The sequence below is a fragment of the Gordionus sp. m RMFG-2023 genome, chromosome 5, assembly GCF_954871325.1.
Source record: "Gordionus sp. m RMFG-2023 chromosome 5, tfGorSpeb1-WG-v2, whole genome shotgun sequence".
Classification (NCBI taxonomy): domain Eukaryota; kingdom Metazoa; phylum Nematomorpha; class Gordioida; order Chordodea; family Parachordodidae; genus Gordionus; species Gordionus sp. m RMFG-2023.
Window position 1 is genome coordinate 27116417 of NC_088779.1, and position 14247 is coordinate 27130663.

Sequence of the window (14247 nt, forward strand, 5' to 3'; positions counted from 1 at the left end):
AGTTTTCGATAAATTTAGGCAAATAAAAGATAAATTTCATTCGTATTATAAATCGGCTTACGTTTAACGAGTCTGTTCATGCTAGGCTTGGCTGTTATAAATAAAATAACAAAAAAAAAGTATATTAATATTTTAATTCCAAGAATAAGTTTATATTTTTATTATTGACATCTCTTGTTGATTCAAGGGCTGGTCCACTTCTTTTACGCCGCGTTTGAAGCGTTAAATGTAAATGCGTATTTTTCAGAATTCTGGACCTAAATCGAGTAATTTCTATTTAACGGAAATTTTGATTACTGGAACTTAATCAAAACCCCATTTTCTAAAGGAGGTCCGAACTCGCCCAGGGTCCATATGCCCATAAATCGGTCTCTGTTTGGTCTTGGTCTCAAAATGTCCAAACAAACAATTTTAAATTTCTGAACCTAAATTCGGGTGAAGAACCCTGGTATTTCTATTCCGTTATTTTATTTCCTTTCCGCGAAAACGCAAAAAGATATAAAATCATATTTATAACACCTATATTAAAAGCAGCAGAACTTGTCTGTTGATATTGATTGCTCCTGCCCATCGTATTGTATTTCGTGACTCCGTTGCCTTGATTCAGGTTATTGGCATTTTGATGAGCGCTATTGAGATTGGCGCGGTAATTGTAAATGGCGGAATGTGCATTGAGGCGATTGGTCGGCGAATTCGAACGGCTACCAGCTTTTCGAAGAAAAATAAAGGGTACATGTTATATTCAAGATTGAATTAATATTATGATTGGTTATTCAAAATTAAATTCACTAAAATAAAATTAGTATCCAACAACTCAAATCAAACCCTTGATAATGAAAACCCGCGTTTTTCAATGAGTACTTAAAAATCAACAATCATTAATAACAATATATGGCCAGTGGAATCTTACAGGTGTAAGACTACTTAAATATCCTTCATACGTCGGAGATAGAATAATAAATGTAATTTATAAGGATCGATTTACTACGGATGGATTAGCATCGAAATGGGCCATTCCATAAAACGAGAATGAAACTTGGCCTGAGAGTCATCCATGTTGTGTATTTTAGTTATAACAAAATTTTTGAGCGATAACTCAATCAGATCTAAAGAGATAACTTTTGAAAATCAAAAATCGCAAAATTTCAAATTATATATCATTTTAGAGCCCTTAAAATAATATTTTTTTAAAAAAAATATCATATATCAAGTGTTTTCTTATATCCGGTAAAAATGTAAAATTAACATCGCTGAGAAGAAAATTTTTAGGGGGTGTTGATATTAGCTAGGAATGTTTATTACCTTCATATTAAACGGAGGAGATATTTTTTTTTTACATCCCCATACTTCTCTTTACCCAACAAATGAAAAAAAATAGTTTATCCAATTAATCAAGTAATAACGATAATAGCTCCCATAACAGCGAAAGGACACATTTACAAATTATCGCCTCGGGTCTATTAATAGGCGCAAAAATGGAATACGATAAAGATAATAGGTATATTTTTTTAATAATAGTTTGTATAAATGATTTAAAAATATGTTTATATCAACATATAGCATCCTAATAATCAGAGTGCAGTAACGCGAATACTTGTATCTAAGATACAAGATTCTTTTGCTCAGTATCTTATTGAGATTTTTAATAAGATACTAGTATCTGTATCTAAGATCCTTTATTTTGAAAATAATCTTGTATCATTTTCTTTAAAAAGATACAGATCTTTTTAATATTTATGTTTGAAACATTTACATATCACACAATGTAACTTTATTTTCTTCGTGAAATCTTGTATTATTTTCTTTATTTTTTCCCCCTATATTTTAAATATATTGATAACCAATATTAGTTGGAAATTTTACAGGTCACAAAGATAGATAGATTAAAAAAACAACACCAAAACTAAATAAGAGAAGGATATATTTTATAAGTAATATTTTTTAATTTGTAGAATGTTTAGCAATCATAGTAGTGAAGATGAAATTATGGAGATAGGTTCGCCTGAATCAAATCCGAATCTTAAAATTCTAGATGGAACATTTTATAAAGTAATTTATGTGAAAAAGAACAAGGTAAAAGCTGAATGTCAAAATAGCACAAGTAAAAAAGTTATTATAATTTAAAGTATATTATCCATTTTATTTTATAATTATTAACATAATAATACCTATAAGTCCCTCTTCGATAATTGTTATTAAATTTTTTTATAGAAGATGGTTGATTATCAAATTAAAAGCTTGGATATATATTTTTTGGGGTGTATCGATACCAATTTTTTGGAGGCCGATCCGATATTCCCGATATTAAATTGATATCGGCCGATTACCGATCTGTTATCATATCTAATTTTGTATCCTGTAAAGATACCAATGGTTTTAATTTTTAATATACTACTTATTAGTATAACATCTATAATATAACTATACCATAACTTATGTCATTTAAATATATTATAATGATCAGTTATTGTTTATATTCAATTCAATTGCAATTCTAAAAGTATATAAAATATTTTTATTATTAAATCACCTTCATATAATAAGTAATAACAACATAATTAATAAATAATAAACAATTTTATTATGAAATTTGAAATAAATATTTAACATTAATATATAGAAGATTTCTTTTTAGAAATACCACCAATTTATCAGAGGTCAGCTTGCGGCGTTAATAACTGTCAATATCACCAGCTTCACCAAAAACAGATTCTGATAAGAATCTCGCACACTTTTTTTAACAGAATGCGCAAAAAAAGTAAAAATATGGCAGAATGTTTATTAATTAATCATTAAACATAACAATTTTCTTTAATGCATTTTAAATTGATTAAATTTTGTAAATAAATACCGTAATGTAATTTTACTTATATTATAAATAAATAAAAGTAACTAATAAAGTTAAATTCTACTTTATTAAAATTATTTTATTAAGAGCCTTTTAAAATTATCTAATATTATATATCAATTGTAGCTTAAATATTTCCTCTAATAAGAACTTGCTAAAATAATTATATGTAAAATATATTAGGGATGTGCCGATATTTTTTATCGGATAGGATCGGAACAATTTCACCGATTTTAAAATATCGGTTATCGGCCAATATTATAAAATTTGATCCGATATAAAATGGCTTCTTTATAACAAAAATAAAATGTCATAAAATTTTTTAAAAAAGTTATATATAAAATCATCTATTTTTATAAATAAAATCGAAATTTCTTTTTAATAATTATAATATAAAGTTGTACATTATGATATTTTTTATATATAATTAATTATTTTGCAAGAAATATATAAAAAAAAATTGAAAAGAGATTTAAATGATATTTATATATATGATATTACAAACGCAAGAATTAATAAGTCATATTAGAAAATAAACTATTTTAAAAAATACATAAATATCACAACAAGTAATGATATATTAAAGATAATGAATAAAATAAAACTAGTATATTTTTTTTAGAGATACCATTTAGCCATATACTCCGAATATATGCTATATTTAAAACAACACAGAAAATAACCTGCAAATTCTAATAAATCATTTGATTTAATTTTTTTTTCTTATTTGCAAATTTTTAACTCCCATTAAATATACTACTCTCCATTTCCTGTTTAAGCTATTAATGGGCAAAAACTAATATTAGAATCCCTGGTTATTATATTTAATTTATTAATAAATATTTTATTAATTATTGCAAATATTCATTCTTATATGTGTATGCTATGTTCTTCACAAATAAATAATAAAAACTATTTTATAAACTATTCTAATTTAATTGGTAATGATAATTTAAAAGTATCTTGTATTTAAGATACTATAATTTAGTAAAAGATACAAATATCTTTTATCTTGTATCTTTTTGATATTTTGAAAAAGACACTAGTATCTGTATCTATGATTCATTTTTTTATAAAGAATCTGTATCTAGACTCTTCTGGAGGACTTGCCCAACTCTGCTAATAATCACATCTTTATGGGCGCTTGCTTACATATTACTTTGGACACCATACTGGTTATACTGAATGGATTTTTTTCATTATTATTTTAATACCAATACAATACATATTTTTTTTTATTAAATATATTATATTATGATGATTTTAAATAATACCATCTATAGCATATTTTTGAAATAATAAATATTTAAATAAAATTTAAAAAAAACCCCTTTTTTGATAAAACAGTTAAAAAGGGTAATAAACAATCCTGGCCTATACACCCCAAAAAAATTCCGATATTTTGCAATGTATAATTTTAAGGGCTATAAAATGATATATAATATGTAACTCTATCTTAGGTATTATTTTTTTTTAAAAAATATAATTTAATCAAATCACGCTTTGCTCAATTTTATACTTTGAAGACCTTAAAATTTTAAACGCAAATAACTAATGCCAAGTTTCATTCTTTTGAAATGGTCGTTCGCAACATTGGTTGATCTGTAATAGATAAATTAATTAAGAACCCCCCCCCCCCATCAATCGGTTATAGAAAAGTTATGTAGTTTTTACCTTAATATCAGCAATTAAAATAAAATTTAGAATAATCCTATATTCGTATTATCACATTGTGATCTACTAATTAAAGATGCAAGATACATTTTTATGTAACATGCTCTCCTGCAAAAATAGACATAGAACACTATAATACTCAGCTGACGATATAGAATAAAATAAGATAGATAATTTAAAAAAACCCTTAAATTTTAATAGAAAGAATCAAAATAAATTTGAGTTTGAGAATTTCTTTCCTGTAAGCTTCTTTTTTTAAAAAAATTCGGGTCGCGTGCGCCAACGGGCATAGACCTAAAAATTGGGAATCGGGCCAAAAAATTGGATTTCACGGGTCCCTAATGGTAGGCAAAAATATTAATTTATTTACGTTGAGACATGGAAGATACGGACTTAGAATTTGTCGGGACTCTCGCGGTCGTTGGTGGATTTTGATAATTGTGGGGTTGATTTAACCGGAAGTTAGGAGGACAAATCCTAGGCCGGCTCGAAATTTGGGTTAACTTCGCTGTTTATTTGTGGAAAGTAAAACAATAATTTATTTTTATAAATTTGAAAGATCTCATTTTGCCTAAATCTTATTCCCCACCATGTACGAGTATCTACTAGTGATGTACCTGATTCAATTCTTTTCTCACTTTTACGGACCCCAATTAATTACCCGTTGGGAATATGTAACGATTCTCATAAAAAAATTATAACTCTCTTAATATGTATCTATCTATCTATCTATCTATCTATCTATCTAATCTAACTTTCTTTCTTTCTTTATTATTAGTGTATATATTTTTAACAGTAAGAATATATAATATAGTTATTCGACAGTAATTCTATATTTTTTATCATATAGTTTTTTCTAACGTTGTATACAACAAATTTGTTTATTAATTTCACGTATTTAAAAAAAAAATTATTTTTTGATTCATAAATGTTCAATTTTTTTAAAACTAAATCCAATAACGTCAGTGTGCTTTTTTCCAGCACTGTGTTATTTTTTATACTTTTAATCATTTTTTGAGCGCGGTTTTAAAAAATTTTAAAAATCTCATTTTACTGGAAATGTATTCCGCCATGTTTGGAGTACCTACCCTATGAATTTCAGATAATTTTCCCATGAACCATTAAACTTAATATAATTTATATTAGATTTCCCGTATATTTTTTATATAGATTATAAATTATTCAAAGGTTAACGACAATATTCTCTACAATTCATAAGATAGGTATTCCAAACATGATTGAATATCCGGTAAAATCAGATTTTTAAATTTAAAAAAAAAACACGCTCAATAAATAATTTAAAGTTAGCACATTGCCGGAAAAAAGGCATTGACGATAACATATTAATATATATATATAAGTAACTGGTTAAGAACTGGCTATTTTAAAAAGAACCTGACAGATCCATAACAAAATCTAGGGATTGGATTGGTACATTTCTAGAACCCACCTACTTCCTCTATTTCAGAAAATTTTGCCGCGAACTTTTAAATTAACTATTATTTTTCAATACAAATTTTATTATATGCAAACATTCATGGTAAAATTATCTGAATATTCGTAAAAGGGTAGTAGGTACTCTATATGTACGAATATGTATTCGGGAAAATCAAGTTTCTGGAATTAATTTAGCTCAACTTTGGAGAAAGCAGAAAAATAAATTAACTTGCGCGCTTTAAGATAAAAGAATATGTTTGGCGGGAAATAAAAAAAATATCTGAAAGTGAATATTTTGTTAAACCATTCACCGTAAAAAAATAATTCGAGAAATGTAGGTTTATATACTTAAAGGATAATCGTGGTATCTAATCTTGCTATTTCCCCCATTGACTCCAAATGCCGCGGCACCGTTCATATTCCTTTTCCTAGCTCTGAGAGCGGCCTGGTGGTCTATAGCGCTGTTAGAACGCGTGTTAATAATGGAGGACGTGGAAGAGACGGAACTAACCGGGGGTTTGTAGGGCGGATTGCTAGATGGAAAGTGCGTAGCGTACGAGGCAGACGGGTAATGGGTCATGAGACTGGGTTTATGGGGCAGTTTGGAATTCGATTTCAAGGGCGGATACTTTCGGCTAGGCATTGGAAATTGTGTTTTTTTAAAAAAATAGGAATATTTGAATCGAGTTTTTATAAAAGAAATTAATAATATTGGATAAAATTTTTACGCTATATCCTCGAGCGACATAGTATTTTTGCGTATAGCGGCCACTTCGCGTTTTTTTATGGTGCTTAGCATATTAGAGCTAGTTTTATTTTATTTCGTGAAATGTAATAAGTGAATTGCCTAGATAATGTAATCAAATCGATTCGGGGTTCCTAGACATTTAAGGAGCATGGACCAAATGGGTACCGATTTTTTGGACAACCAAGTATTTATAAAAATGAAGCAAGTTAGTGTTGACAAAATTCCCGCAAATGATAATTAAATATTCCCGAACCCACGGTCTTCGAATTTTAATATATTTCTTCCTTTGTTTAAATATTATTTTCTTTTCTTTATTTCCTTCTAAGCTAAAAAAAAAATATATCTTTCGATAAAAAATTCATAAAGGAAATTGTGGGTTTGTAGATAATATTTATTCGTGAATAAAAGATTCAAGATTTTTTTAAAAAAATAATAAGTGAGGAAATGATTCAAGCGAGGTTATTTATGGAATACACCCAAAAAATGATTATATAAATATATATATATACCTATCGGTATTTTGCGTATTCATCCTTGGATGGTGTGGTAGATTGGATCTGTACAAGGAATTATTGCTGGAAGAGTTGGAAATTTCGCCTCTCAGCATTTTTTGCTTGCCGGAATCGAGGGATTGGATGAGTATTTCGGCTTGTTCCTTGAAATGATCGGCGAAGCCCCAGTATGCTCTTTTGTTTAAAGATAGATTATTGATATTATTGCTTGGGCTTAGTTTGGTAAATTCAAAGAAATAAAGCGAATAATATGGTCATTAGAATAGAATAATGCATTTCCTTTGTTTCATTTTAATTGGTTTAATATATCAAAAATATGCATCTTAAATGGTTCCCTGTGGTCTGGGTCCAGAATAGGATCACCGTTTCCTCGACCGGTTGGAAAAAAACAACCTAAAAAGGGGTTGATGTCAGAAAGGGAACTACAAAATTTTATATTGATTGAATCAGAAGGAAAACTGGCCAACCTGGGTAAACGTGGATAGCCATTAAAGAGAGAAGAAGATGTATCTTAAATTGTGATAAAAACCAAAATGTAGTATAGAAACTTTTTTCTAATGGTATACATTTAATTTCTACTAATCTGAAAAAAAAATGGTCTTCCTTGATGTTCAATAATATAAATTGTTATATTTTTAAGTAAAAAAAATATAACTTTCTAGATGAAGCTCTGGCGTCGGAGTCGGCGTCCTGAAGACCTTTCTTGATAGCTTCCTGAATAATTCCCGAGTGTTTTTCTAGCACGGAAGTATCCCAGGTGTGGAGAATGTGGGCCAAAAAATCACATAAATTTCTTTATTTTTAATGCGAAAATAAAATACATAAGTTATGGTTAACCCTAAACCTGTCCCATATAGCAATTTTATTTTTTAAGCTTCTTTACCTATTTAAATATGTTTCTAATCAAAATTGGGATGATACTTTGCAAGGGTAAAATACTAGATGCCATTAAGTCTTCCTTAGTGCTAAACGACAGGGGTGACTCATTTATAAGTTAACAATTGTGCAAAATTATAAAAAACTTAAAAGGTTTTTTACACAATTACATTATATGTCTAGTGGGCAGGCAATACTAAAATAGATAAACCTTTTTATTATTATATTTTGAGTTTGGACTTATCTAATGTTTAGAAAATGGCTTTGATTGATTAGTGTTATATAAAAAAAATTGACGGTGTTTTTTTTTATTGATAATCAAAAAATGTTTTAAAAAAATGCCTAATTTGTAACTGTAAAAAAATTTTAGTTACTTTCTAATTTCGCGGTTCTTAGAGGACATGTTTTGGACTAATACCGGTATCAGCTTGTTAGAGTGTACGTGCTATTAAAATAGATATCGATTTCTTTAGAAAGATAATAAAACTATGAAATATTCTACTAATCAGCTTCTCCCCCCTATTTTCTTAGTTATTTCGGTAATACGGATAGACACGTGTCAATCATAAAATTGTGACTTATTATACTAATGCGCCACAGTCATGTGCATTTTTTTTTGTTTTACTTGAGAAAATGTAAAATTTTTAATGTAATGTATCCCACTCACTTTCAAGATAAATTTCATGGCGACCATGACGGATGTTGACATAATTTTGACGCTGTTTGGCATGAGGCATATCAGGTTGGGCAGCAAAAATTCGGCAGTGTGCTCGAATCGTATACCGAACGTTTGGGCCAAAAATCTTTAGGAAAATGATTATAATAATATTAAAATGCCATAACAAATTTTCAAAACGCAATTAGGGTAGAGGGTATCTTAAACTCCCTAAATAAAGCAAATTTTGTGGAATAAATGGAATGGGTAAATAGAGGCATAAGTCGGACCGACAATCCAAGATCGAACAGCATTCCTACTGGGATCTTGGTTAAATGGAGATGGTTGATGTTGATAAAAAAATTTTAAGGGAAAAATGGTTAAAAGATGTATAACATATTTTCCCTAGATTTTTACTTTCAAGTTAGAAGTTACAAGTAAAAATATTAACGGAATATTTCCTGCGTGTTAAAAAAAATAAATAAGTAATTTATACCTATATCGCTCAAATCAAATCAGGGACTTAACCCTGGCCTCACTCTTAGAAATAATTGATCAAACCCTGTTCACAGTTAGCCAAAATTCGCGGTGTACCTTTTCGAGATATGTATAAATGTCATTTGTCAAAGGGATACATGTCATTCATGGAAAATATTATATCTGTGGGGAGGAGAGGTGTACATGAGTTGTTTTGTCTGACTATATAATTCGCAGATTGTTCACGTGATGTTTATGTTATATTGAATTGTATTTCGTTGATCAAACAAATCATCTTGTGTACAGTTATTGATTATTATTCGTGTTGTGTTCCATTGGAGTTATACCAATTGGAATAATAAATGAGTGTGTGGTAGTCGTTTATTAATCTGTCTATTCCCATATCAAGACGTAGGTCACAACGTATTCGTGCCAACTATGAATGCAGGGTACTCTAGACTTCTAAAACTCTCCAGCCCGAATCAGGGTCTTATACACTATTACTTTCTTAAACCCAAACCATATCCATATTTTTTTTTATTACAAAAGTTTTCTAAAAGCATTTTAAATTTCTTCTAAATTTAGGGTATATTTGTTCAGGAATAATTTTCTCCGTTTCGAAAATTATCTCAAAGCCAAACATTGAAAAGTTATTTTTATTGGGTCAGGGAATATTGTTTATCCAACCATTTATCTATATTTTAGCGTCGATGTGTTATTTTTTCAACTTTTGTGAGTGCGTTTTTAAAAATTTCAAAATCTGATTTTTCCGAAAAAATGTATGCAGCCATGTTTGGAATACCTACCCTATGGATTTCAGATAATTTTTCCATGAACTTTTAAACTTAATATAATTTATATTGAATTTCCCAATTTATTTTTTATATTGATTCTAAATGACTCTAAGGTTAACAGCAAATACAATTCGTAGGATAGGTATTCCAAACATGATGGAATATATTCCCGGTAAAATTAGATTTTGAAATTTTGAAAAAACGCGCTCAAAAAATGATTTAAAGTTGTAAAATATACACATTACCGGAAAAAAACACAAGTGAATGCCCAACCAACGAGGGTTTAGGTCTTGGAGATAACCAAGCCCTAATACCCCAATATAAGTAATTTAATTATGCCGTTTTACCCGATAGTGATACACACCTCCCGAACGACTTGGGACCTGAGATCTTTGAGCGCCAATTGAAACGCCGGCTCCAATTGTCTCAGGTGGTTAAGGAACTCCGGATAATCCCTTACGTTGCCGCTAAGAACTACCGATCTAATTTTTCTCATCTTTGTAGTAAAAAGATATTTGAAAAATATATATATAGATAAGTCTATTTTTTAGTTCACTGGGACTGATTTTGTCCCAACTTAGACAGTTGGCCAATTTTTCAAGGCATTTTCTAATATAATAGTAGCTAATTTGAATGGGATTCAAAATTTTGGTCAAATATGGAGTTGCCCGAATTAATAATGGCCCAAATTAGACAAATTAAACTGTATGTATTTTAAAAATAACTATTTTTATGTTTCGTATATTTGTTTCTAATATACAAGAAGTATATGCTGTATAAAACTACTATAAATAAAAATTTACAAAAATTTTAAGAAATATATAATTGTATTCCTAAAAAGGAACAATAATTTTAAAATATTCGATAGTATATGCTGCCTAAGGGAATAGGATTCCCTAGGTTCAAGTGGTTGTTAAAAAAAACTGAAGATGATAGGAGCAAACTGTCCGTGGGTAGAAGTTGCAATTAAGCAGTTTTAATAATGATAAAGTATAAAATTTCAGCAAAGTTGATGATATTGTAATAGAATTGCTAACTCTTATCACACAAATTAATTTTACTGGCAAAACACGCTTTCGTCCTTGGGTCATTAAATACAAATCTACGTAGACGTGGGTGAAAGTGATAACGGATGACATGAGAATAATGGATCTCACAAATAAGGGTGCCCAGGACTGTAAAAAAAGTATGGAAAGAAGGGGATCAGAGGGAAAACTGGCTGCTCACCCGCGGGTAAACCTAAAAAACCGCCATTAAACTATGAAAAAGAAACTTAATTTTTTTAATAGGTTCTTTAGTAAATAAAAGCCAGTTAGCTTTACAAACCTCCTCGTTTCTCTTGTTCCATTCGGTCTTGTCGGTGGACAATATCTCCCGTATTTTATTCAGCGTGTCATCCATTTCGGCAACTGACGATATCTGAAAAGAGTGGGAATATATACATATAAAAAAAATATATAACTATTTTGCTTTAAAAGAAATTGGGAAAACTAGAAGTGGTTAAAAAAGAAACAGCATACCGTAGCGTTGTTTAAAAAAGATTTAGCCGATATTTTAACGCTTCGAGATTTCGCCAAATAAACGGGAAATCTCAAGGCTTAGGAAGGCTCTTTTTTCTCAATCATTCCAGGCAAATAGAAAAACAATCTACAAGTGATTAATAACCGCTAGTGTTGTTAAACGGTTAGATTCGCGCCAATTATTAAAGATTTGGGTCGATTAAGATTTTATCCGAAATAATATTATGCAAACCTGGAGATTTCTCTCATAGATGACAGAATGACAGAAAGGTTTTGGCGTCTATTTGCCAAATATCGAGGCTTGCATATTGGCTAAAATCTTAATCGGGAGGATTTTAAAAAATCTATTCAAATCAGACTTCTTAACAACACTACTAATATTATTTATTTATTAAAATGTTAAAAAAACATAAAGTACTTACAGGAACAAATTTTATTTTAAATAAAAAAGCGAAATGAATGTTTAAGAGGGGGATAAATAATCTAAGAGAAAGACAAGGTTTTATTCTTAAAATAGACCACTTTTTAGTAAAATATTATTCACCAGATAAGTTTATATTAAAATAATATACATATTAAAATATGTAATGACATAAAAAAGTAGGCAATGAATTTTCAAAATGTAATTTTTTTTAAAATATAATATTTCAATAAATATAGGTAAATTGTATAAAATTTCTATAAAAATTGTAATATATATTTCAATAACAACATATCTGTCATATTAGCTGAGGTTTGTAATTGATCTAAGATATTCTGGGATAAATGCAATCCATATATGTTAACTATTCATTTTTAAAAATAATGATGGATGGTTTATCAAATAATTCTATTATCATAATTTCGTTCAAATTCATTGAATAGAATACCTTATTAATTTAATAACAGAAATATAAATCAATATTATTTGGATCAAATAATAATCCCTAAAATTAATTTAATAAAACCCTTCGATTAAAAATTACAGGAAAAAAAAGGTGTTCAGTAAATTCAACAAGATGTGATGCAATCTAATACTTTATCTGAATAATTATATTTCACCTAGTTTAAAATTATTGCACAATATAATAACGCCATTTAATCGTTAAATATATTTAAAAAAACGCAAAATTGTATGCATTAAAAAAACGCTATGTTTATAATGGCCTAACTCAATATTAAGCTAGAAAAATAAAGCCCAACGAGATTTCGCTAATAGAACCTTTGTGCCATCTATGAGCAAAATATCTAGAGACTTGCACCATTTCAGCTTAAAATATCGTGCTCACCGTCTCGGCTAAAATCTAGCAGTTCAACAACAGTAATAATAACTGGTATCGATTGGATATCTTCAAAAATCATCTTTCGTGTTTTTTAAAAATGACCATTCGAAAAGTAAATATAGATAAGACGCTTGATTATAAGAATGCTCTATTCAACATGTTTTAAAAAAATAAATAGATAGATGCAATTTGTACGAATATCGAACTGTCAACGTGTAAGCAATAAATCAAATTTTAGATTGACACATTTAGAGCACGGACCATGAAAAAAATAATCTTTTCTTTACAAAGATACAAAAAAAAAGGAAATTAATTGAAATTAAATTCAAAAATAATTTTTGCATTTCGTTTAAATGTTTTGAAATTATATCTATAAATTTTTAAAATAATATTTTTTTTTTGTTTCGTTTGAATGTTAAAAATTTTTTTGTCCCCTTAGACATATTTTTAAGTGATTTTAAAGGTTCAATTTTCTGATTCAAAAAAAAGGAACAATCCAACGACTAAATCAATAGAGAAATTCAAAGCTATGTTCAGAACTAGTGAAACGGCTAACTCAATATTTCATCCAGAATAATATTACGCAAGCCTGAAGATTTTGCTTGTAGAAGGAACAAAGATTTGGACATCTATCAACGAAATCTTAGTGGCTTAGGCAATTATTTTTCTGGCTAAAATATCGAGTTAGCCGTTTTTTAAAATGGGCTCAATACGAGTCGTTTAACAACACTATCCAAGAACTATATATATTTTTATTTTCGTAACTTTGACTGTTTCGTTCAGAGTTGTTAAAGGATCTAGATAAAAGTATCTAGATCCTGTATCTAGATATAAAAATATGGTATCTGTATCTGTATCTAGATAGATTTTTGATTAAAATATCGGTATCTAGATATTATTTTATACGATGTATCCGTATCTAGATCCATTTAAAAAGTATCTTTTAACAACTCTGGTTTCGTTAGCTATTAAATCTATTTTTTTTTAGTAAAACTGTACCGAGCTAAGGATAAAGGTTGAAAAGAATATAAAAAAAAAATAACACGCCATTTTTTATTTTATTTTTTACGTGAAGTTTAGGAACTTCTTCGAAGCTATCGTAAAAGCTCTCTTCATCCATGGCACCTGCGGAACCTGGTTTGTTTAATATGAGGAATTTTTTTAAAAAAAAACATGGATAAAAAGATTATTGCCTTAATTGTAAAAAAATTGGCGCTAAAAAATTCCGGTAAGTTGAGCGCGGAAGTAATTTAAACTGTTTTTTATTCCTCTTCTTCCTCAAAGTTGAGCCATATTTAAAAACAATATTAAAAAACTATAGAAAATAAAAAGAATTTACCCAACCCCATTAGTCTCGAGTGCGGTTAAACAATAAATTTTTTTTAAACTGAAAAAAATATCGATAAAGTAAGGTAGAATATGTTGTTCCTCGATTTTAAGATGG

The 14247-nt window shown here is 28.7% G+C and overlaps 1 protein-coding gene across 1 annotated transcript in view; it reads right to left on the minus strand.

Annotated features, from left to right (window-relative positions):
* The window catches only part of LOC135930310 (CLIP-associating protein 1-like), an 80136-nt gene that overhangs the window by 24052 nt on the left and 41837 nt on the right, over positions 1-14247 (minus strand). The window contains exons 11-22 of the mRNA XM_065467091.1: positions 13873-13937; positions 11348-11440; positions 10369-10517; positions 8763-8898; positions 8470-8540; positions 7875-8012; positions 7217-7393; positions 6688-6765; positions 6308-6594; positions 4893-5030; positions 520-708; positions 62-91 (exon numbers count right to left, since the gene is read on the minus strand). Coding sequence (XP_065323163.1) covers positions 62-91; positions 520-708; positions 4893-5030; positions 6308-6594; positions 6688-6765; positions 7217-7393; positions 7875-8012; positions 8470-8540; positions 8763-8898; positions 10369-10517; positions 11348-11440; positions 13873-13937 — 1551 coding nt within the window. The remainder of the gene's footprint in view (positions 1-61; positions 92-519; positions 709-4892; positions 5031-6307; positions 6595-6687; positions 6766-7216; positions 7394-7874; positions 8013-8469; positions 8541-8762; positions 8899-10368; positions 10518-11347; positions 11441-13872; positions 13938-14247) is intronic.